Source organism: Rosa rugosa, chromosome 4, assembly GCF_958449725.1.
Source record: "Rosa rugosa chromosome 4, drRosRugo1.1, whole genome shotgun sequence".
Classification (NCBI taxonomy): domain Eukaryota; kingdom Viridiplantae; phylum Streptophyta; class Magnoliopsida; order Rosales; family Rosaceae; genus Rosa; species Rosa rugosa.
The window spans coordinates 24,262,558-24,289,231 of NC_084823.1; the positions used below are offsets into that span (position 1 = coordinate 24,262,558).

A 26,674-nucleotide genomic window follows, 5' to 3' on the forward strand; every position below is an offset into this window, starting at 1 on the left:
CTAACACATGAGTTAATTTCCAAACTGAGTAAGGGGCATTACAGATGGTGTCTTAGGTTGAGACCCTGGGTGATGGGTTCAAATTGGATCTCAGAGATACTATAGACTGTGCGTAAACCACAATGTGGAAGTAGCCAATAGGGGCGTAAACCTCAATGAGGGAGTAGCCTCCGTAGTATCACCAAAATGAGTCCTCCCTCTCACTTACCTCTTAATCTGGCTATCTGGCCTTCTGAAACCACGGAAAGAGACTTATGTCTAGGCGACTATCCCTATATCGTATCTCACCAATAGTAGTGGTTTCTATTGGGCTCGACTTACAACTTGGAATCAATTGAGATATTAACTAAGTTCATAACAAACTTAAACTTGAAAAAAAAAAAAAAAAAAAAAAAAAAAAAAAAATGTTGTGTGACATGCTTAAGGTATATTGGATTAAACATGACCTTGTCGAGTGTAGCTGTTCTATAGTCCCATTGCACAAACGAGGTCCTCTGTTCCAGTACCTAAGTATGTAAATGTAAAAGTAACTTAGAAAGTAGGAAAGACATAATGTTTGTATTTCGAACCTTGTATATGTTACTAACACTTGATTTGATCTTAAAGGTCCATGAATGTCCACTGTCTCTGATAAGACTAAGGAGCTCTTTGAGAAATTGGAACGTGCTAAGCAAAGGGCAGAACTCACTTTTTCAGACCGCCCTCCTCTAGAAAGGAGGGATTCTCAGGACTCTAGCTATTCAGGTTATAACTCCTCAACTAGATCAACCGAGGAGATCAACAAACCTGACCATTCTGAAGAAGGAGAAGAACAAGTCTTTGAAGAGGAAGAAGAGGAGGTCACTGAAGAGGACGTTGCAGACACAGAAGAGGAAGAAGAGGAAGAGCACGCCCGTGTTGAGCAAGTACAAGCACCAATGGCTGAGACTATTAGGCAACTGTCTAATCCTACAGGTGGGGGTGCTGCGCCCTTATGCATTGCCTATCCAGAACCAGGAGAGGGGCTTAATGATGATTTTGAGTTAAAGAGTGGGTTTCTGCATCACCTACCCAAGTTTCATGGGATGAGTAGTGAAGACACCAATAAGCATCTCAAGGAGTTCGAGTTTGTCTGTGGGAGTATGTGCCCTAAAGGAGCTGATATCAATATCTTGAAGATGAAGGCATTCCCCTTTACTTTGGAGGACAAGGCCAAGACTTGGCTATTTGAGCTGCCTGCTGGGACTATCAACACTTGGGATAGGATGAAGGGCGAGTTCCTTACGAAGTACTTTCCTGCCTCAAAGGTCACTGTTTTGAGGAAGCAGATTAGTGGAATCACGCAAGGACATGAGGAGAATTTCTGCAATTATTGGGACAGGTTTAAGAGCCTTGTAGCATCATGCCCTAACCATGGGATGAGTGAGGGGTCCCTCCTTACCTATTTTTATGAAGGACTCACCGCTAATGAGCGTGGTCTGTTAGATGCTGCTGCTGGAGGGTCCTTTATGGATAAGACACCTGCTGATGCAAGGGAGCTACTTACTAATCGTGCACTAAACTATCAGCAATATGAGGGGGTGCTTTCCACTCAACGGAGGGTACATGAGGTGTCCACTAACTCTGCTCTTGAAGACAAGGTCAACAAGATGTCTACTCTGCTGTCTCAAGTCTTAAACGGTAATGGAGGAGGAGCAATGGCTCAAGTGTGTGGGATGTGCTCGACTCAAGGGCACCCCACTGATAAATGTCCCCAGCTTGCCTCTCCAGAAGGATGGGAATCTGTTAACGCCCTAGGGTATCATGGAGGTCAAGGCGGCCCGAGGTACAACCCTTACTCCAATACGTACAATCCTGGGCTCAGAGATCACCCCAACTTTCGTTGGGCCAACAATGATAACACCTTGAGACCACCTCAAGGCCCAGGTCAGAATTCTCAGCGCCCACCAGGTTTGTTTTTGAGGCCTCAGGTACCTCAAACTTTTGGTATTCCCAATTCTGTCCCTCCACCTCCTGTTTCTAATACTTTGAGTGCCCCTAATTATGATGAACTGTTGAAGTCCCTTGCTGCGGGGCAACAACAACTTAACACGGCTACTCAAGCTTTGGTTGTAGGACAGGCGACCCATTCAAAGGATATTGCAGAGCTCAAGAATCAAATGGGCCAAGTGGTGGATTTCATGGGTCGAATTGCTGAAACAGGGAAGCTACCGAGCAACACAGTGCCTAACCCAAGGAATGAGCACGCCCAAGCCATCATCACTAGGAGTGGACGCGTACTAGTTGACCCTCCCAGAGCCCACAAGAAGATCCAAGCGGCCCATAATGAAGAAGAAGACGTTGTGGAGGTGTCTAAGGAGGATGTTGAGAAGGACCTAGCTACATCAAGGGTGGAAGTTAACGTGCCCCAAGCTGAGGCACCCAAAGGTACAATTCCTAACTCTAGTGGTTTAATTAAGACTAACCCAGTTGTTTCTATACCTTTCCCAAGCAGGTTTGCCAAGACGAAGAAAGATAAATCTGATCAAGAGATCTTGGAAATCTTCAAGAAGGTTCAAGTGAATATGCCCCTGATTGAGTGCATCAAACAAGTGCCTAAATACGCCAAGTTCTTGAAGGAGCTTTGCACCACAAGGAGGCAGACAAGATTGAAGGAGGTGGTGAAAATGAGCGAGACGGTATCAGCCGTTATCCAGAGGAAACTACCCCCAAAGTTGAAGGACCCAGGGAGTTTTTCTGTTCCCTGTATCATTGGTGACACCAGGTTTGAAAATGTGATGTTAGACTTAGGGGCATCCATAAATGTTATGCCTTATAATTTGTATGTGTCCCTAGGTCTAGGCCCTCTTAAAAGGGATAATGTTGTCATTCAACTTGCTGATAGGTCTAACAAATACCCTCAAGGGTATGTTGAGGATGTTCTTGTGCAGGTAAACCATCTGATATTCCCTGCGGATTTCTACGTATTGGACATGGAGGAATCACCCCTAAATACCACTCCATTACTTTTAGGGCGTCCCTTTATGAGGACTGCAAGAACGAAGATCGACGTGTACAAAGGGACTCTCACCATGGAGTTTGATGGTGATGTTATACGCTTCAACATTCTTGAAGCCATGAGGTACCCTGTTTCTGACTTGAAACCTTGCTTTGCTATTGATGTAGTTGATTCACTCGCGCAGGTTTTCTCTGAAGTAATGGTTGAGGATGAATTGGCTCTGACCCTAGAGGAGGTTGTCGGATATGATGCAAATGGGGAACCTATCCCCAAGGTTGAGTGGGACGTTGAGGAGCCTAGAGTGATCAAGACTGTGGCCTCACTGGAGGCTCAGCCTATAAAGAGGTCAATTTCCTATTTGTCAATTCCGGTTTCTACTAATAAAATGCTACGCTCTATTGTTCAGGCACCCAAGTTGGAATTGAAGGTACTCCCTGAGCATTTGAAGTACGCGTACCTAGGAGAAAAGGAGACCCTCCCAGTGATCATATCGTCAACGCTGGAGGTAGAGCAAGAAAGGAAGTTGGTGGACGTGTTGAAGAAGCACAAGACTGCCATTGGTTGGACTCTAGCAGATATCAAGGGGATCAGCCCAACCACGTGTGTCCACCGGATCCTGTTAGAAGATGGCGCCAAGCCCACAAGAGAAGCCCAAAGGCGTCTACATCCGCCCATGATGAAGGTGGTCCAAGACGAGGTGATCAAGTTGCTAGATTGTGGGGTGATCTACCCCATTTCTGATAGTAAGTGGGTCTCTCCAGTGCAAGTGGTGCCCAAGAAGTCTGGGGTGACAGTGGTACAGAACGAGGATAATGAGCTAGTGCCCCAGAGATTAGTGACTGGTCATAGGGTATGTATCGACTACCGGAAGCTGAATGCCACAACGATGAAGGATCATATGCCCTTGCCTTTTATTGACCAGATGTTGGAGCGCTTAGCGGGCCATTCCTACTATTGCTTCTTGGACGGATATAGTGGGTACAACCAGATCTGCATAGCCCACGAGGATCAGGAGAAGACGACCTTCACGTGCCCCTTTGGGACCTTTGCTTATAGGCGCATGCCCTTCGGCTTATGCAACGCACCAGGTACTTTCCAAAGATGTATGCTTTCCATTTTCTCAGAATACATTGAAAATATTATTGAAGTCTTTATGGACGACTTTAGTGTCTTCGGTAAAGATTTTGATACTTGTTTAGAGAATCTAGGATTGATACTTGAGAGGTGTGTAGAAACTAACCTTGTGCTGAATTGGGAGAAGTGTCACTTCATGGTGACACAAGGGATAGTGTTAGGACACATAATATCTGCTAGGGGCATTGAGGTAGATAAGGCTAAGGTTGATCTTGTACGTCACTTACCCTCCCCCACAACTGTGAGGGAGGTACGCTCTTTTCTTGGCCATGCAGGATTTTACAGGCGGTTCATCAAAGACTTCTCCAAGGTGGCTAGACCTATGTGTGCCCTATTGCAAAAGGACGTGCCCTTTGTGTTCAATGAGGATTGCAAGAAGGCGTTTGAAAAGCTCAAGGAGTTGTTGACCACGGCCCCCATCATGTGCCCACCGGATTGGAGTCTACCCTTCGAGCTTATGTGTGATGCATCAGACTATGCTGTTGGAGCTGTGTTGGGCCAGAGGAAGGATAAGAAGCCCTATGCTATTTACTATGCTTCTCGGACCCTCAACGACGCCCAGCTCAACTACTCCACCACTGAAAAAGAACTCTTGGCTGTAGTCTTTGCTTTAGATAAGTTTCGTTCTTATTTATTGCACTCTAAAGTAATTGTTTACTCTGACCATGCAGCCTTGAGATATCTGATGATCAAGAAGGAGGCCAAGCCCAGATTGATTAGATGGATCTTGCTGCTGCAGGAGTTTGACCTAGAGATCAAGGACAAGAAGGGAAGCGAGAATGTGGTGGCGGACCATTTGAGCAGGATAGTACATGAGGAGGACATCCAGCCCCTACAGGAAACTTTCCCAGATGAGCAGCTCTTTGGGATAGAGGTTAGTGTGCCCTGGTATGCGGATATAGTTAACTATTTAGTCACTAGGACATTTCCTGACACACTTTCCAAAGCTAGTAAGGATAAATTGAAGAAAATGGCTAGGCACTTTATTTGGGATGAGCCCTATTTATGGAAACATTGTAGTGACCAAGTCATTAGGAGATGTGTCCCAGAGTCTGAGCATAGGTCAATTCTGTCATTTTGCCATAGTGAGGCTTGTGGAGGCCACTTTGGGCCTCGTAGAACGGCCTTGAAGGTCTTAGACTGTGGATTTTATTGGCCCACTATCTTCAAGGATGCAAACTTGTTTTGTATTTCTTGTGATAGATGCCAACGGACTGGTAATCTTGGCCCAAAAGATCAAATGCCCATGAACCCAATAATAACTGTAGAAATTTTTGATGTTTGGGGCATTGACTTTATGGGCCCATTTCCTTCGTCTAATGGCTGTTTATATATACTACTGGCTGTGGACTATGTATCAAAGTGGGTGGAAGCAAAAGCCACCAGGACTAACGATTCAAAAGTGGTTGCAGGTTTCTTGAAAACTAACATATTTTCCAGGTTTGGTGTGCCACGTGTGCTGATCAGTGATGGATCTTGCTGCTGCAGGAGTTTGACCTAGAGATCAAGGACAAGAAGAGAAGCGAGAATGTGGTGGCGGACCATTTGAGCAGGATAGTACATGAGGAGGACATCCAGCCCCTACAGGAAACTTTCCCAGATGAGCAGCTCTTTGGGATAGAGGTTAGTGTGCCCTGGTATGCGGATATAGTTAACTATTTAGTCACTAGGACATTTCCTGACACACTTTCCAAAGCTAGTAAGGATAAATTGAAGAAAATGGCTAGGCACTTTATTTGGGATGAGCCCTATTTATGGAAACATTGTAGTGACCAAGTCATTAGGAGATGTGTCCCAGAGTCTGAGCATAGGTCAATTCTGTCATTTTGCCATAGTGAGGCTTGTGGAGGCCACTTTGGGCCTCGTAGAACGGCCTTGAAGGTCTTAGACTGTGGATTTTATTGGCCCACTATCTTCAAGGATGCAAACTTGTTTTGTATTTCTTGTGATAGATGCCAACGGACTGGTAATCTTGGCCCAAAAGATCAAATGCCCATGAACCCAATAATAACTGTAGAAATTTTTGATGTTTGGGGCATTGACTTTATGGGCCCATTTCCTTCGTCTAATGGCTGTTTATATATACTACTGGCTGTGGACTATGTATCAAAGTGGGTGGAAGCAAAAGCCACCAGGACTAACGATTCAAAAGTGGTTGCAGGTTTCTTGAAAACTAACATATTTTCCAGGTTTGGTGTGCCACGTGTGCTGATCAGTGATGGATCTTGCTGCTGCAGGAGTTTGACCTAGAGATCAAGGACAAGAAGGGAAGCGAGAATGTGGTGGCGGACCATTTGAGCAGGATAGTACATGAGGAGGACATCCAGCCCCTACAGGAAACTTTCCCAGATGAGCAGCTCTTTGGGATAGAGGTTAGTGTGCCCTGGTATGCGGATATAGTTAACTATTTAGTCACTAGGACATTTCCTGACACACTTTCCAAAGCTAGTAAGGATAAATTGAAGAAAATGGCTAGGCACTTTATTTGGGATGAGCCCTATTTATGGAAACATTGTAGTGACCAAGTCATTAGGAGATGTGTCCCAGAGTCTGAGCATAGGTCAATTCTGTCATTTTGCCATAGTGAGGCTTGTGGAGGCCACTTTGGGCCTCGTAGAACGGCCTTGAAGGTCTTAGACTGTGGATTTTATTGGCCCACTATCTTCAAGGATGCAAACTTGTTTTGTATTTCTTGTGATAGATGCCAACGGACTGGTAATCTTGGCCCAAAAGATCAAATGCCCATGAACCCAATAATAACTGTAGAAATTTTTGATGTTTGGGGCATTGACTTTATGGGCCCATTTCCTTCGTCTAATGGCTGTTTATATATACTACTGGCTGTGGACTATGTATCAAAGTGGGTGGAAGCAAAAGCCACCAGGACTAACGATTCAAAAGTGGTTGCAGGTTTCTTGAAAACTAACATATTTTCCAGGTTTGGTGTGCCACGTGTGCTGATCAGTGATGGATCTTGCTGCTGCAGGAGTTTGACCTAGAGATCAAGGACAAGAAGAGAAGCGAGAATGTGGTGGCGGACCATTTGAGCAGGATAGTACATGAGGAGGACATCCAGCCCCTACAGGAAACTTTCCCAGATGAGCAGCTCTTTGGGATAGAGGTTAGTGTGCCCTGGTATGCGGATATAGTTAACTATTTAGTCACTAGGACATTTCCTGACACACTTTCCAAAGCTAGTAAGGATAAATTGAAGAAAATGGCTAGGCACTTTATTTGGGATGAGCCCTATTTATGGAAACATTGTAGTGACCAAGTCATTAGGAGATGTGTCCCAGAGTCTGAGCATAGGTCAATTCTGTCATTTTGCCATAGTGAGGCTTGTGGAGGCCACTTTGGGCCTCGTAGAACGGCCTTGAAGGTCTTAGACTGTGGATTTTATTGGCCCACTATCTTCAAGGATGCAAACTTGTTTTGTATTTCTTGTGATAGATGCCAACGGACTGGTAATCTTGGCCCAAAAGATCAAATGCCCATGAACCCAATAATAACTGTAGAAATTTTTGATGTTTGGGGCATTGACTTTATGGGCCCATTTCCTTCGTCTAATGGCTGTTTATATATACTACTGGCTGTGGACTATGTATCAAAGTGGGTGGAAGCAAAAGCCACCAGGACTAACGATTCAAAAGTGGTTGCAGGTTTCTTGAAAACTAACATATTTTCCAGGTTTGGTGTGCCACGTGTGCTGATCAGTGATGGATCTTGCTGCTGCAGGAGTTTGACCTAGAGATCAAGGACAAGAAGGGAAGCGAGAATGTGGTGGCGGACCATTTGAGCAGGATAGTACATGAGGAGGACATCCAGCCCCTACAGGAAACTTTCCCAGATGAGCAGCTCTTTGGGATAGAGGTTAGTGTGCCCTGGTATGCGGATATAGTTAACTATTTAGTCACTAGGACATTTCCTGACACACTTTCCAAAGCTAGTAAGGATAAATTGAAGAAAATGGCTAGGCACTTTATTTGGGATGAGCCCTATTTATGGAAACATTGTAGTGACCAAGTCATTAGGAGATGTGTCCCAGAGTCTGAGCATAGGTCAATTCTGTCATTTTGCCATAGTGAGGCTTGTGGAGGCCACTTTGGGCCTCGTAGAACGGCCTTGAAGGTCTTAGACTGTGGATTTTATTGGCCCACTATCTTCAAGGATGCAAACTTGTTTTGTATTTCTTGTGATAGATGCCAACGGACTGGTAATCTTGGCCCAAAAGATCAAATGCCCATGAACCCAATAATAACTGTAGAAATTTTTGATGTTTGGGGCATTGACTTTATGGGCCCATTTCCTTCGTCTAATGGCTGTTTATATATACTACTGGCTGTGGACTATGTATCAAAGTGGGTGGAAGCAAAAGCCACCAGGACTAACGATTCAAAAGTGGTTGCAGGTTTCTTGAAAACTAACATATTTTCCAGGTTTGGTGTGCCACGTGTGCTGATCAGTGATGGAGGTTCTCATTTTTGCAACCGGACAATCGAGGCTTTGCTGAAGAAGTATGGGGTAACCCATAAGGTGTCCACGCCCTACCACCCTCAGACCAGTGGCCAAGCAGAGGTGTCTAACAGGGAGATCAAGAGGATACTCGAGAAGACAGTGGGCCCAACAAGGAAGGATTGGAGCCAGAGATTAGATGATGCATTGTGGGCCTACAGAACAGCCTACAAGACGCCTATTGGGATGTCTCCCTTTAGGTTGGCCTACGGAAAGGCATGCCACCTTCCAGTGGAGCTAGAGCACAAGGCTTGGTGGGCTGTCCAGAAGTTCAACATGGATTATGATGAAGCGGGCCTACATAGGAAGCTACAGCTAAATGAGCTTGAGGAGATAAGGAATGAGGCCTACGATGCTTCATGGAGCTACAAGGAGAAGACAAAGGCCTACCATGACAAAATGATCCGCGGAAAAAGCTTCCAAGTGGGCCAGAAAGTTCTGTTATTCCATTCCAGACTTAAGCTATTCCCAGGTAAACTTCGTTCTCGTTGGGTTGGCCCATTTATAGTTACAAATGTGTTTGCTCATGGTGCTGTAGAGATCAAGAGTGAGCAGACGGGGAAGGAGTTCAAGGTAAATGGGCATCGTCTCAAGCCCTACTATGAGTCCTTCGTGGGGCACACATTGGAAGAGATACCCCTCCAGGAGGCACCCCATGACGTGTGAACAAGGAAAGAGTCCCGGCTGAAGGACTATAAATATTAAGCGCTGCATGGGAGGCAACCCATTTCAACCGAAGCTGTGGAGGAGCCATCAACGAGAGTTTGACATTTCTATCCCTTCACTTGCTTAGGTTGAATTGTACTTGTGTCTTTGTTTGTTTGTTTGTTTATTTTACCCTTCCCATATTTCGGGTCTATATACCATATTTTTTTGCCTACATTGAGGACAATGTAGATTCTAAGTATGGGGTGGGTTTACACCTTTATTTTCAGAATTTTTTTTCAGTTAAAAAAAAAAAAACAAAACAAAAATTATTTCGTTGGTTTTAGAGTCTTTTTGTTTGTTTGAGTCTTAGGATGTCCCTAACGTCTAGGATGAACATGTCTCTGAATTCATGGCTGAAGGTTTTCACAATCGAAATAGGACTTAATTGAATTCTGTGGTTAATCGACGTTGTGATACTTGTATGAAGATTTGAGATAGGATTGTAACTTGGTTCATTAAGCATGCTAGGATTAAGTCTGATTCATTTGACCCTAAGTGAGCTTTTGAGCTAAAATGCTTTCTTTTCGAGTGCTTAATTGATAATTCTAGAATTTCGTGGCTGTATTTGCAAAACCTCATCATTCTTTGAAAATCCAATGATCATGTGCCATAGATTTTAATGGACTAGAGAGTACTAGAACTCGGCTGTTGTGACTGTCAAAACTTGTATGCCATAATATGCACTGATCCTGGATAGGATAGAAGGCATTAGGGTAACCACCATAGCCAAACAAGCATGTGTCCCCAATTGTGCCCGTCGTGGGACTCCTTAGAATGAACCCCTTTGAGCCTACGTTTAAAACCTTTGTTTCATCACCCTCACTACCCTACCATGAGCTTAGTACAGGATATCTCTACCTTTGTCCTAGGGACTTAGTAGAGCATGACATAATGTGTAGGGGTGACGATGAAAGACAAGTGTGGGGTGGGGAAAATCCAAGAAAAAAAAAGAAGAGAAAAAAAAATTTGCCATAAAAAAAAAATTGAAAGAAAATGAAAATGAAAAAGAAAGAAAGAAAGAAAAGTGGCAAAAGAGAAGAAAAATTGAAAAGAAAGCTCTTGGGAAATTGTTGAAGTGTGGTTTTGGACTTTCAAATTTGTAGAAGGCTCAAAGTTGAAAATTATGCCTTTGTCCATTCCCATGTTGGTTAGAGTGAAGGTTTGGCCCAAAACAATGATATTTGGTCTACAAAAATGATGACATAAAGTGGTCCATATATGCTCTGCTAGGTCCTTAGGATTTTTGTATCCTTAATCTTCATTTCGAAAACCCTAGCTTAGCCCCATTACAACCTATTTTAAGTGCTGACTTGATCCTTGAGATGGGCAGTCTTTGGTTAGTGGAGTCAGGTACGCAGTCGAGCTTATGGTTTAGGTCCATTTGTGCACTTAGTCATTTCTTGAGGTCTTTAATAATTATTCACAAAATGCGTTTATTGATGAAATATGCAAGCTGTTTGTTGCCTTACAATTTGTTCTCTTGCATATACTTGAGTGTGAAGCTTTTAAGCATAGCCATTTCTGAGAGAAAAATCGAGAGTATGCCTTGTGAGTTTGGATTGGACTTGTTCGAAACATGCTATCATTCACTGTATAACTTAAGTTCTCCACATCTTACTTAGTCATATGAGCGTTACATGTTTATTAACCATGGAATTATCTATGCGATTTTGATTAAGTGTTTAACGTGAAAGCCATGAGTTTGGAGTCTCTGAGACAACAGTTAGGGGTAGTAGAGTCATTTACTTGCTTTTAGTCGAGTCTCTATTTTGTTTTGTATTTTTGTTTTGCTAAGGGACTAGCAAAAGCTAAGTGTGGGGTATTTGATAGGAGCATAAAGTGCGACGATATTATTGAGTATATGCCCCATTTTAGACTTGTTTCTCCCTTAAGTTTCGTGTTTTGAGTTATCGAGTCAGTTTAAGAGTCTTGTACAGTGTTTGGCGTAAAATAGGCGCAAAATGCGAAATTTATGAAAAAAAATCCTAACAGGATCAGGATTCCTTACCGTCGACGTTTTTGCGGTCTTTACATTAATTCCCTTTATTTTCTCTTAAAAAATCTGATATTCTCCACCTTTTTGTAGGAAATTTAAGACGTTTGACCAAGCAATGAAGAAGGGAAATAAAGGAGAAAGACGTTTCAGCTGGAAAATAAATAAAGGAGAAAGACGTTTTCAGTTCGGGAATAAAGGAGAAAGACGTTTCAGCTGTTAAAAGACCCCATTATGAGAGGAGTTAAGGCCATAAAGGAGACGTTTTCAGTTGGAAAATTAAAGGAATTATGATGCAATCCCATCCGTCCAATGGTGAAGGGTATGATCGACAAAAGCCAACCAATGCTCCCCTATAAATAGGAAACGTCCAGAACAGAATTTCCATCACTTCCTGGCCAAAAACTTTTCCGAGACTCTGCCCAATTCACTCCTCAAATCTCCAACACCTACAAGACCGTGACCACCATCCATCCATCAATCTACGAAGTTCTTAGGCGCTGAGTCAAGGACGCTCCACCACCATAGCAGAGACGAGTTCATCACCTTGTTGCTAAGCCGCTGAGGAAAGCTTCAAAGTGTAACTATGACTCTACTTACAATTTTTATTTCGGTTTTGTGCATTTGGATTTGCGAGTTGTGTAATTGGAGACATGAGATTTTCAGAATATTTTTATTAATATTTTTGAGATTTTCAGTTTATTATTGAGTTAATTTCGAGAATTCTTTTATGATGCATGTTACAATCTTGTGCCCTTTTATGTGTTTAGGTAATTTTCAGAGTTAGGTTCATAAGTTTGCATGCAAGAATAATGGTGAGAGTTCTTGTGTGTTTGCTTAATTTGCCAAGAGTAATTATTATTTGTTAAGGCGCTGAGTTAAACAAGTAGCAATTAGTTCTAAAAAGTGGTAAAAATCATGTCTTAATGATTAAACGATTCTGGAAATTACGTGTTAAATTCTATGTGTAATGGTTAATTTGCACGTGTGAGTTGATTTGAGGGTTAGATAATACTACTAGTTAAGAGAATTACGCTGAGTGTTTTCAAAAATTAGTAGTATTAGGCTTGGTAAGGACTTTTCCGATCCAAGCCTACATTAGAACGAATCAGATAAATGGATTGATCCGCTGAGGCTTTTCATTTGGGCTCTTATCTATGCATTCAAGATGGGCACAGTTTTGTAGCATGTTGAAATGAATTTCTGAGTGGTATTGGTCTAGGTTAGGGAAGTCGATCATTGTATATAGTTTTATTTGTTTTGTTTTTATTTTAAATAGATTAGGAACCAAATCTCAAAAACCCCATTTTATTCTTTTATTTGTTAATTGACCTTTTTGTGTAGGTGTACCCTACAATCCCCGGACTGAACGATCCCTGCTTATCCTATACTGACAACTACATTTTTGCAGGGTTAAATTGTGAGGCTATTTTAGCCGCATCAAGAGGGAAAGGAACTTATTGAGAATCGTGCCCTCAACAGTCAACAATACGAGGGTATAGGGCACTCCATTCGAAAGGTACATGAAGTGGGCAGGAATAATGCCATTGAGGATCAACTGAATAAGCTCACCTTGCTCATGAACCAAGTCATAAGTTCCAAAGGACCTAGTGCATCCATAGCTTGTGGGGTATGCTCTATGCAAGGGCATGTTACTGATCAATGCCCTCAACTCAATGAAAATGGAGGATGGGAATCTGCCAATGCTATTGGAGGATACCAAGGGGGATTTCAAGGAGGATATCAGGGAGGACCTCAACGTCCTAGACATGACCCTTATTCCAATACTTATAACCCAGGATGGAGGGACCATCCCAACTTCAAGTGGACCAACAATGACAATGTTCAGAATCCTCTTGGTGGGAACTTTCAACGTCCTCAAGGGCCTACTTTTCAACGTCCTCAAGCTCCTTACATGCCTCCTCCTCAACAGAACTCTGGGAATTCCAATTCCCATTATGATAAGACGTTGGAAGCCTTGACTGCTTCTACACAAGCCTTGACAAACTCTACTCAGGCTTTGATCCAAGGACAACAGACCCATACTAAGGACATTGCAGAACTCAAGAAGCAGATGGGCCAAGTTGTGGATTTCATGAGCAAGATTCATGAGAATGGGAAGCTCCCTAGTGTCACAATACCTAATCCTAAGGGTAATGTGGAGAATGCATCAGTTGTGACTACAAGGAGTGGAAGGCCATTTGTGGATCAACCCAAGCCACCCAAGAAAGCCCAAGTAAGCATAGAGATTGAGGAAGACCATGAACCCACAAAGTTGGGTATTGAAAAGGACCCTGCAACGTCCAAGGAAGAAGTCAAGGCGTCCTCACCACAAAAGGCCAAACCGGATATTCAAGGTATTAATTCTAACTTATCCAATTCGGTTATTACTAACCCTTCTTCTTCTTGCATGCCCTTTCCACGCAGATTTGCTAAATCCAAGAAGGATGAAAGTGACCAAGCTATCTTGGAAACTTTCAAGAAGGTACAAGTAAACTTACCCCTCCTAGAGGCCATCAAACAAGTCCCTAAGTATGCCAAGTTCCTTAAAGAGCTTTGCACTACTAGGAGAGTGAACCGTGAAAAGGAGGTGGTAAAGGTAAGTGAGAACGTTTCTGCCTTGATTCAGAGGAAGATTCCTCCAAAGTGTAAGGATCCTGGAAGCTTTACTATTCCATGTACTATTGGTAACTCCAGATTTAAGAATGCCATGCTAGATCTAGGTGCATCTGTTAATGTTATGCCCTACTCTGTTTATGAAACCCTAGGTCTAGGGGAACTTAAATCTGATAATGTTATCATTCAGTTAGCTGACAGATCCAATGCATACCCTAGAGGTTTGTTGGAGGATGTGCTTGTGCAGGTTAACCATCTTATCTTCCCAGCTGATTTTTATGTGTTGGAAATGGAGGACTCCCCTGTGAGTTCCACTCCTTTGCTTTTGGGACGTCCTTTCTTAAGGACAGCTAGGACAAAGATAGATGTGTATGCAGGTTCTCTCACCATGGAGTTTGATGGTGACGTTATTGGCTTCAACATTTTTGAAGCCATGAGGTATCCTCTTGATATAAATGACTGTTATTCTATTGATATTTTGGATGACCTTGCCCAGAAAATGTTTGAGGCCATGAATGAGGATACCCTAGCCACAACCCTCGAACAAGGAGTAGGGTACACAAAAGGTGGTGCCATTATCTCAAAGGAGGAATTGAAGGACACTTGTGAAGGAAAAATAATTGAAAACGTCTCCTTCCTTGAAGCATCCCCTTATGTAGGTAAGTCTAATTCTCCTTTGTCCATTCAGTTATCTACTAACAAGACTTTACCTTCAGTGGTCCAGGCCCCAGAACTTGAGCTTAAACCTCTTCCAGACCATTTGAAGTATGTCTACTTAGGAGACAAGGAGACCTTACCAGTGATAGTGTCCTCTGCGCTTACGACTCCACAAGAAGAGAAGTTGGTGGAGATGCTGAAACAACACAAGACCGCCATAGGATGGACATTGGCGGACATCAAGGGAATTAGCCCTACAACTTGCGTCCATAGGATACTTCTAGAGGAGGGGTCTAAACCCACTAGAGAGGCTCAACGTCGTCTCAACCCTCCAATGATGGAAGTTGTGAAGAAGGAGGTTATCAAACTCCTAGATTGTGGGGTGATCTACCCCATTTCAGACTCCAAGTGGGTCTCTCCTGTTCAGGTTGTGCCCAAGAAATCTGGGGTAACTGTGGTAAAGAATGCTGAGAACGAACTGGTGCCCCAAAGGACAGTCACAGGTCACCGAGTGTGCATTGATTATAGGAAGCTCAACGCAACAACAAGGAAAGATCACTTTCCTCTTCCATTCATTGATCAGATGCTTGAGCGCCTAGCTGGACATGACTACTACTGCTTCTTGGATGGCTACTCAGGCTACAATCAGATTGCCATAGCCAATGAAGATCAAGAGAAGACAACCTTCACTTGCCCCTTTGGGACGTTTGCCTATAAACGTATGCCCTTTGGCCTTTGCAACGCTCCAGGTACCTTTCAGAGGTGTATGGTAAGTATCTTTTCAGATTATATTGAGAAAATCATAGAGGTATTTATGGATGACTTTTCAGTCTTTGGAAAGAATTTTGATGATTGTCTTAATAATCTGGAAATAATTCTAAAACGTTGCATGGAAACTAACCTTGTACTTAATTGGGAGAAATGCCATTTTATGGTTAAACAAGGAATAGTTTTAGGACATATTGTCTCTGCTAGGGGAATAGAGGTCGATAAGGCCAAGGTTGATATTGTGCGTTACTTACCCTCTCCCACTTCTGTGAGAGAGATTCGTTCTTTCCTTGGCCATGCAGGTTTTTATAGGAGGTTTATCAAGGACTTCTCCAAGATTTCGAGACCTCTATGTCAACTGCTCCAGAAGGATGTGCCCTTTCACTTTGACAAAGAGTGTCAAGATGCTTTTGACAAGCTTAAGGAGCTGTTGACGTCAGCCCCCATCATGCTACCTCCAGATTGGTCCTTGCCCTTTGAGTTGATGTGTGATGCCTCTGACTATGCAGTTGGAGCTGTTTTGGGGCAAAGGAAGGACAAACGACCCTATGCCATCTATTACGCCTCAAGGACTCTAAATGATGCCCAAATGAATTATTCCACTACAGAGAAGGAGCTCCTTGCAGTTGTCTTTGCCCTTGAAAAGTTTCGTTCCTACTTACTTGGTACCAAGGTAATTATTTATACTGACCATGCAGCTTTGAAGTACTTGATGACCAAGAAGGAGGCGAAACCAAGACTTATCAGATGGGTCCTACTCTTACAAGAGTTTGACGTTGAAATCAAGGACAAGAAGGGTAGTGAAAACGTGGTAGCTGACCACTTGAGTCGTTTGGTACATGCAGAAGACCCTCTCCCTCTGGTGGAGACATTTCCAGATGAGCAGCTTTTTGGACTTCAGGTAAGTGAACCATGGTATGCTGATATTGTGAACTATATTGTTTCTAGGAAGATTCCTGATACCATGTCACGTGCTCATAGAGATAGGCTTAAGAAAACTGTTAAGCAATATGTTTGGGATGAACCTTATTTGTGGAAATATTGCTCTGATCAACTGATTAGGAGATGTGTGCCTGAACATGAACATAATGCCATACTTTCGTTTTGCCATTCTAAAGCATGTGGGGGTCACTTTGGGTCTAAAAAGACTGCTTTTAAGGTGTTAGAGTCTGGGTTCTTTTGGCCAACGTTATTTAAGGATGCACATGCATATTGTTTAACTTGTGATAGATGCCAACGAACCGGAAATCTAAGTTCTAGAGATCAAATGCCATTGTCCAATATCATAACTGATAGGAGCATTTTAATGTGGTATTTTAATAGTTAATTCCTCACATTTTGCTTAGTTAATTCCTTAACGAATCGATTTTTAATTCAATTTTTATTTTTAGGTACATTGGAGTAGATGATGATGAAATAAGTGTTAGGTCCATAAAATGATGGAGAAAAATGGAAATGCACTAAAAATGTCAACTTTACACATTTTCCTACTCCGGCTAGGAGAAACCAAGCCAAGCAAGGAAGAAGGAGCGACCACCTGACCAAATGAACTTCAAATGAGCTGAAACCTTCCAGATCCATTCTAGACATCCTAAGAAACATTTCTTATGAAGAGTGCAAGAGCCAAAAAGAAGTGGAAGGCCTTCAAACAGTCAGCCCAATTTTCTGCAGAAGCAAAACTGGAAAACTGGACCTGTAAGGAGTCCAGCAGAAATTCCGGCCCAAACACATGGAGATAAATTCTGAAAATATTACAGAATGATCTACACTCATGATGGATCATTTCATATGAAGAAGTCACGGGCAAAATCTGAAGTCTTGGTGGAGAATTAATTGAAGGAAAAATGAGTAGAAAGTGACTCAAACCTAACAAATTCCATTAGTGTTTAAATATTCAAACCTAACAAATTCCATTAGTGTTTAAATATTCAAACCTAATAAATTCCATTAATGTTTAAATGCTCAAACCTAACATATCATCATTTGTTTAAATCCAAATAGTTTTGCTTGGTAGCCTATAAATAGAGGCTACAACAAAGAAGAAAGGACATTCCTTCATCCATTCCATTTTCTTTGTCTCTCCATTTCCTTTCCATTTTCCTTTCCATCCTCTAGTTTCAAGTTTAGTCATCTCCACGAGTTCAAGCAAGGCCAAAGAAGAAGAAGAGAAGCCGTGAGCACTTCCATCCATAGCCATCCTTGAAGCTTGCTTTCGAGTTTCAAGAATCCACAACGTGAATCATCCATCTCATCTTCATCCACGGTGTAATCCTATTCTCCTTTGTAACCTTTGCTTTGAATTTCGATGGTTATGAACTAGTTGACATATATGTTTGAACAAAGTATTATTTCTGGAATTTTTATGATTAATTGAGAATTTTCAGATTCATATATTGTGATTCGAGAGTTGCTTATGTGGGTTTGTTTAATTAAATTTGCGTTATAGATAACTTTTGTATTTTAATCTTATGTGGTTGCAAACACTTAGGGTTTCGATATGAATGGTGCTAGGTTTAAGAACATGAAATCGACTTTTCGTTTTGTGTAAACTTGAATCAAAGTAGTAAAGGTTTTGTACAAAGATCGAATTTAATTAAAGAGAATTGCAATTAGGTGGACTTTTCCATACTAAGTTGTACACTTGAGTTGATAGCCTTTCTCTATGTGTAATGCGTTAAACATGACATGATTGACTAGCTTTCTAGGGTTTGATTGCATGTTTGATAGGATTAATCTAGGTGCTTTCGCTTAGGTTAATTAGCATTGAAAAGTAAAAAATGGGAATTCATTTGCTTTCGAATGTTTCACATGATCAACTCCTTTCTCATGACTTAGATGAACAATATTAGGGTTTGAATCAATTTTAATCATAAGTTTCGGTTTTGATCTTTGTTCCTTCATTCCATTCGTATTTTTATGTTTTTGCATTTTAATTGTTTTTGTTAACTTAGTTTCATTTTCAAAAAAACCAAAAACAAAATCCCCCCTTTTCGTGTAAAATGTTTATATTTTGTGAATACATTTGTGAATATTATACTTTGTTTTAATTTTAATTGTTTAATTGTTTGACAATGACAGGTGTACCCTCAATCCCCGGAATAGAACGATCCCTATTTGCTTATACTACTAACGATCTTTTCAGGGTTAAATTATGCGCTTGCTTTGAGCGTATCAATAACTGTTGAAATATTTGATGTCTGGGGCATAGATTTCATGGGACCTTTCCCTTCATCTTTTGGGTTTCTATATATCTTACTTGCAGTGGACTATGTTTCCAAATGGGTGGAAGCAAAGGCCACTAGAACTAATGACTCTAAGGTTGTTGCAGATTTTATCAAGTCTAACATCTTTAGCAGGTTTGGAATGCCTAGAGTTCTCATTAGTGATGGTGGATCCCATTTTTGCAATCGGACGATTGAGGCCTTGTTGAAGAAATATGATGTTACACATAAGGTTTCTACACCTTATCACCCCCAAACTAGTGGGCAGGCTGAGGTCTCAAATCGTCAGATCAAGGGGATATTGGAAAAGACTGTGAACCCCAACAGGAAGGATTGGTCCCTCCGCTTGGAGGATGCTTTGTAGGCCTACAGAACTGCATACAAGACTCCCATAGGTATGTCCCCATATCGTATTGTCTATGGCAAACCTTGCCATTTACCTGTGGAGTTAGAGCACAAAGCTTGGTGGGCTGTGAAGCAGTTTAACATGGATATTGATGAAGCTGGGCTTCATAGGAAGCTGCAGTTGCAAGAGTTAGAGGAGATTAGGAATGATGCTTTTGAAAGTGCCAACATTTATAAAGAAAAGACTAAGGCATTCCATGATAAAATGATTCGAAGGAAGACTTTTGTTGTGGGTCAAAAAGTTCTTCTCTTCCATTCTCGTCTCAAACTCTTCCCAGGTAAACTTCGTTCTCGTTGGATTGGACCTTTTGTTATCACTAATGTGTTTTCTCATGGAGCTGTGCAGATAAAGAGTGAACAAACAGGTAACGAGTTCAAAGTGAATGGCCATCGCTTGAAGCCTTACTATGAGGCATTTGTGGAACACGAAGTGGAGGAAGTACCCCTCCAAAACGTTCCACCTCTTGAGGATTAAATGGAGGTACAAGTCTAGGCTGAAAGACTATAAACATTAAGCGCTGCTTGGGAGGCAACCCAATTCAGAAGTAGCTGTGGAGGAGCCTTCAACGCAGATTTGCTCTTTTTCCTCCCTACTTCTTTATTATATGCTTTTTGTTTTTCTTTGAACTTTCTTTTCGTAAATTTCATCCCTATATGCTTAAGTGTTTCATTGCATGCTTATGATTGATTACATTGAGGACAATGCAATATTTAAGTGTGGGGGAAGGGATTTACATTTTTGTTTTGAGTCATATATATTGAAAAATACAAAAAAATCGAAAAATGTCAGAAAATAAAAAAAATTTCGTTGCTTTTGTTTTTGTTTTGAGTCTTAGGATGCCCTTTCAACTGTCTAGGATGATTCTATATCTCTGAAATCATGACTAAAAGAGGATCAAAAATTGAGATGATTTAAAATGGTATTCTTTGGTTAATTGAGATATATGAAAAATATATGCCTTGTAGTGGATATGGATCTCGTAACTTGGTACAGAATATAAGCATGTTAAGATGAGTTTTGATTCATATAAACCCATGTGAGATAATTGAACCATGTTCCTTTTTCTTGGAGTGAAAATGAAAATATATTCTTAATTTCTTGGCGATGTTTTGATGGTCTCATTATTCTTTCATCTTGATTGACTACTTGCCATAGATTAAGTTTGATGGACTAGAGAATGCTAGAATTCACTCTTGTGCTTGTTGAGACGTTATATCAATACATGGCCCTGATTCTGGAAGGGATAGAGGCACCTTAGGAACTACCACCATTGCCAAATGAACCTGTGTCCCTAATTGTGCCCGTCGTGGGACTCCCCTAGATAAACCCCTTTGAGCCTACGTTAAACCTTTTCTTTCATCACCCTTAAAATCTTTAACCTAAGCCTTAGTATAGCTATAACCCTACCCTTTGTCCTAAGGACTTAGTGGAGCTAAATTGAGATTTTACTTGAAGATTTGACGTCAATATTGAAGAATAAGAAGAGGTGAAGGTTCAAGTGTGGGGGTAAACTTGTCCATGAATGAAAAATGTATGAAAAAGCCGTGAAAAATGAAAAGAAAGAAAAAATATATACGGCTAAAAAGAAATAAAAAGAAAAGAGAATATGTTTATGGACTTTAGTCCCCCATACTTAGTGATCTTGGAGTTTGCTTTGAATTGAAGGCCCACTACAGAAAAATTTGGCCTTTGTCCATTTCACTAGAGTTCAAGGGAAGTTTACAATGAAGATTGGGCCCAACATGAAGACATTTGGCCCTTTTATGTGACCTATATGGGGAAGTGACGTTTTTGAAATGCCTTGGTGGATTTTTCGAGATCTCTGCATTCATATGAGCTCTACTAGGTTTTTAGGACACTTTGTTAAATTCCTTACCCTTCGTTTCTTTAAACCTTGAGCCATGGCCCCATTACAAACCTTGAGAAGACCTTCTTGATCCTTAAGATGGGACAACCCTTGATGTGGAGATGAGTTGCAAGAGTTGAACCTATGGCTTGGGTCCATCTGTGCAAGTAGTTGATATCCTTCATGAGATCTTTAAAAGAAAATTATACTTGTGCTTTCGTTTCTTGCACTATGTGATATACTTGCTATCCTTCACATATGATTGAGTGTATAAGCTTTTAAGCATTGCCATGATCTGAGAGAAGAAAGAGTGAATATACCTTGTGAGGAATTGAATCAAACTTGTTTGAAGCATGCTTAACAGAAACCATCACCATTGTTCCAACCAAGTCCTACTTGTGTATATGTGAATTATGTGTTTTAATTAACTCTCGAATGCCTAAACATTGATTCTTGGTGAAGTGCTAATCTTGGTGTTGTGAAAGTAAGAGATTGCTGAGACAAATAGTTGAAGGGCAATAGAGTCTTTGTTTGTTTGAGTCTTTAATTTTCATTGAGTCTTAGTGTGTGTCTTTGTTTGATTTTGCTAAGGGACTAGCAAAAGCTAAGTGTGGGGGAATTTGATAGGAGCATTTTAATGCGACGTTTTAACTGCATTTCCTTACATTTCTTGCGTCATTTCCTTAGTAAAACTCTGTTTAGGAAAGTTTCCATTCTTTGATTGGGAAAGTTCCTATTTGTAGAAAGTTTCCATATTTCTTAGTTTCTATTTTCCATTTTTAGAAAGTTTCTATTCTTGTAGTTTTCATTTCTCATTTCTGGCAAGTTTCTATTTTTCATTTTTAGTAACTTTCTATTTTTCATTTTTTGGTAAGTTTCTATTTTTCAAATTAGGAAAGTTTCTATTTTTCTTACTAGTTTCTATTTTCAGGACCTCCGAGCTAAAAAGTGGAAATGAACACACGAATGGAAAGAGGAGCTTGCGAACGTCAAGGGGAACAAAAATGAAGAACATTGGACCACACATTTGAGCAGAAATGAAGAAACAAGCTTTCCTAGTGCAACCAGGAAACCCTGCGAACTTGAGGAGAGCTTACCAATGAAGTTTCCAACGCAACTATGAAAAGAAATGAAAGAAATGAAGTGTTTTGCGTTGGAAAATATGAAGACTTGAAGATGAAGCAACGTGGCCCAAGAACTCTCAAGAATGAAGTGGGTTTTCGGCAAAATGGACCAAGGCCCATCTAAGCCCATGACACTAGGGTTTGTGACGCATGGAAGTGATACGTGCAAAGCATCGCCAATTTAAACCCTGAAAAATATCATCGTTAGTATAGAGCAAATAGGGTATCGTTCAAAACCGGGGATTGAGGGTGCTAACATGTGAGAAACATATAAAGAAAAGAATTTACAAGTCACGAAATTAAAGAACAAACATATACAAGGTTACGAAAATATTTTACAAGTTTACAAGAAAGAATTATGAAACAACAAAGAGTTAGAGAGCACACATACATGTTCACACGAATTAGAGAGCAAGGAATGAGAAACAAATATACAAGTCTACATATATATAAGATCGAAAATTAGAGAGAAAACTAAGTTAGAAAAGGTTTTGGAAATCCTACTCTCCTATTTATACACAATTTACAAATCCATATCACATAGGGAATCCATATACAACAAGGATTACTAGTTATTATCTACTTAGAATTACTTAATCTACAAGAAAACAAAATCCCTAAAAAACACCAAGAGAATCCCTAAATTTTAGCAATCCCTAAAAAACACAAAACAAATCCTAAAAACCACTAAATTAATTCCTAGAAAACACTAACACATATTTACTATTCACGGAGACACTATTCACGAATTTTAAAAACATTTTTTATTTATTTAATTATCTAAGTTAACATGCTACCTAAAAACTCTAAGTTAATTTTAATTATTTACACATATACAAAAACACATAACAAACGAAACAAGGGGGGGTTTTTGAAGATTTAAACTATAATTTTCGAAAACAAATAAAAGATTAAAAACATTTTATTTACATAGGTGGGAAAAGAAGAATTTTTGGAAAACAATTTATCAAGAACCTTTCAAGAACAACATATTCATGCATCCCTCAATCTTGTTAATTACCATGGAAAGATATCAACCAAGAAACAAAGTTACAAGCGCCCAATGTCCCTTATATGACTTCCCTTTACGCAATTGATCGACGAAGCGCCAAACCAACATATTTCAAATGCAAGTATCACACAATCGAAGCGACTCATAATCTCATGCATTCAAATCATTAAGAGCAAGTGAAAGTTTAGTCAATAAACATGCAAATTCAAGTACTCGAAGCGAATCTTTTCATTACATGCATAATCTGATCTCGACCTTTGTACAAAGCCTTTACTACTATATCGAATTAGGGTCCCGAAGCGTTTTACCTAATTACTAGCTCCAATTACATGCAATCATCCTAAGTTGGCCACCAAAGAACAAGAACACATAAAAGTTATCTATAAAACAAAACCAGATTATCATTCCATATTTCGGCAATTAATCAAGATCAAAAACACACAAACACATCAATCATAGAAAAGCATATCAAAATTGCATCCAAAATTCAGAAAGTTAACTCATGGTTTCGGTTTTACACAAAGAAAAACAAAAACAGAATTTCTATCTAACAAGTCACAAAACCGAGAAGAAAACATGATGAAGATGGTAAGAACAACCCTTGACTACGTCCCAAGGTCCAAAGCAGATCCAAGGCAGCAACACAAGATGAAGATCACGGCAAAGGATGGAGGATGGCACGGCAAGAACTTGCAAGATGCGAAAACCTGAAACTCAAGAGCAAACCGGTGAGAAACGAAATTGTGGAGAATATGTGTCAACCTTGAGACGTCTAATACACAAGGTATATATAGGAGAACGTCCCAAGGCACTCCCAATTCGTTTCTACTTGGTTTCTCCAAAGTTGTGTTGATTTAGGACTTGTTTGGCACAAAGTAGATTTCCGGCAGTCTTGACCTCAGTGTACTAAAACGGCCATAACTTCCTCTAGAAAATAGATATCGACGAGCTGTAAAATGTTCTGGAAACTAGACATCTGTAGCTTTCCAACCATATAACGATCATAATTTTATGAGCTCTGAACGATTTTCTATGCTCCGTTGAAGTTGACTGATCTGCACAGGCAGTAATCCGAATCTGTAATGGATTTGACTTTTAAAGCATAACTTAAGTCCATTTAGGTTTTCCTTCACATCACATGCCTCTCACATGTCTTCCACGCCTTATTGAAGAATGAAACGTCAAGAACTCCCTAGAACCTTCAAGAATCTCACGGCAATTCCAATCCATACTCAACTAGAAATCCAAACTCCACATTGCTTTGAAATCCGAATTCCTTGTTGCTTTCTCTTCCATGTGCACGGCATATGATCTTCTTGAGACTTCTAGATACTTCATGAACGTTCCAAGGCTCTCCTAGTATGAGTAGAACTCCATATGCAAGTAGGTTTCCTAGTTGAATACTGCTTCCTTTTCCGAGATGCTTCTACACTCTTCCGGAACCTTCTTGAGTAATCCTTATCCAACAGGGACTCCTTGTCATACTAGTATTCCTTATCTGAGTAGAATTGAGTTTCCTTGTCCAAGTAGAACTCCTAGTCCAAGTCAGCTTCAGACTCCTACTTCAACTGGGATTCCTTTTCCTAGTCAAACTGGGAAAACTTCCATTTCTTCATTTCTTTCCATTTCTGCGCCACTTGTGCCTTCCTTAGCCATTTTTGGACTTTGAGACTCCATTTTACCTGCAAAACACTAACTAAGTTAAATTGATCAAGATAAAGGAAATAACTTAGCAAAATATAGGGCTTAAACATTATAAACGTCGCATTTTATGCTCCTATCAGGAAGAAACCCTAGAAAGGTTTGCCGTCCAAAGCAAGAGAGAAAGAAGGAGTCTTGCCGTGAAAATCAGAAAATAATAAGAAGATTTCGTGGAGATTTTATTGGGAGACTTTTAAGGGAAGAGAATATGTGTTGAACACAAAGAGCTCTCAAAGGAAGTCTAGATACATTCCTATATTCTCTAAAGGAGTTGTTGCCGAATTTCAAGAGATAAAATCAGAATATTATCATGGTATTTCGGCAAGAAAATCAAGGGAAATATTCTAGAAAATTATGTGATTGGTTGATACATGTCATAGGGCTTACTTGGCAAGATTCTATTGGAGGAAATTATGTGGAGTTAGACATTGTTGCCGTGAGTTTCTCTAGGGTTTTGCACGGCCTTGGAGACCAAGTTGCCGTTCCCTATATAGTCTCCCCTCTTCTCAACGTCAAGAGTTCCTCTCCCCATACAATTTACATTTTGAGAAAAATTCAGAAAACTCTCTAGCCTAGCCGTGCTCTTCTCCATCCTCTAGGGCAACCACGAAGTGCAAGCAAGGCCAAGGAAGAAGAAGACACGCCGTGAACACCATCCATCCTCCACCTTGAAGATTGCTTTCGAAATTCAAGAGACCACATCACCTTTTCGTTCATCACCATCTCCATCTCTTGGTGTAATCCGATTCTCCTTGTAACCTTTGCTTTGTATTTTCGTTGGTTATGCCTTAGTTGACACATATGTTTGAACAAGTTTCGAATTCTGAAATTCTATGAATAATTGTTAATTTTCAGATTCATGTTTTGCGATTTATGGTTGCTTATGTGTGAGTGTTTGATTAAATTTGCATGATAGATAACTTTTGTATTTTAATCTTATGTGGTTGCAAACACCTAGGGTTTTTATATAATTGGTGCTACGAATTTAAGAACATGAATCAACTTTTTGGTTTTGTGTTCTTGAATCAATAAGTAGTAAAGGTTTTGTACAAAAACCGAATTTAATCAAAGAAGATTGCAATTAGGTGGACTTTTTCATACTAAGTTGCACATTTGAATTGATAGCCTTTCTAGATGCTTAATGCGTTAGACATGTATGATTGACTAGCTTTCTAGGGCTTGAATGCATGTTTGATAGGATTAGTCTATGTGCTTTCACTTAGATTAATTAGCGTTGAAAGTAAAATATGGGAAATTGTTTGCTTTGAACGTTTCACATGATCAATTCCTCTTGCATGACTATGATGAACAATGATGAACTTGAATTAATTTTAATCATATGTTTCGATTTTGATCTTTGTTCTTGCATTCCATTTATAATTTTATGTTTTTGCATTTTAATTGTTTTATTAACTTAGTTTTATTTTCAGAAAAACCAAAATCAAAAACCCCCTTTTAATTCGTAAATAATGTGCATATGTGTGAATATTATACTTTGTTTTGATTTTAATTGTTTAATTGTTTAACAATGACAGGTGTACCCTCAATCCCCGGAATAGAACGATCCCTATTTATTCTATACTACTAATGACATTTCAGGGTTAAATTATGCGCTTGCTTTGAGCGCATCACTCTTGAGGCAACGTCCTATGTAGGTAAGTCAAGTCCTTCGTTTTCACTTCCCATCTCTACTAATAAACCTCTACCTTCAGTGATTCAGGCACCTACCTTAGAGTTAAAGCCATTGCCAAATCATTTGAAGTATGTTTACTTGGGAGATAAAGAGACGTTACCTGTGATCATATCTTCATCATTGACGTCTACTCAAGAGGATGAACTAGTGGAGGTGCTTAAGAAGCACAAGACTGCAATTGGTTGGACTTTAGCAGATATCAGGGGAATTAGCCCTACCACTTGTGTGCATCGGATTTTGCTGGAGGAGGGAGCCAAGCCAACTAGGGAGGCTCAGAGACGTCTAAACCCACCCATGATGGAAGTT

At 40.4% G+C, this 26,674-nt stretch overlaps 1 protein-coding gene across 1 annotated transcript in view; it reads left to right on the plus strand.

Moving 5' to 3' along the window:
• The first annotated feature begins 685 nt into the window (after positions 1-685).
• Positions 686-26,674, plus strand: part of LOC133744533 (uncharacterized) — a 67,002-nt gene continuing 41,013 nt past the window's right edge. Inside the window, exons 1-4 of the mRNA XM_062172628.1 lie at positions 686-5,522; positions 7,835-8,164; positions 8,300-9,047; positions 15,221-15,929. Coding sequence (XP_062028612.1) covers positions 918-5,522; positions 7,835-8,164; positions 8,300-9,047; positions 15,221-15,929 — 6,392 coding nt within the window. The 5' untranslated portion in view covers positions 686-917. The remainder of the gene's footprint in view (positions 5,523-7,834; positions 8,165-8,299; positions 9,048-15,220; positions 15,930-26,674) is intronic.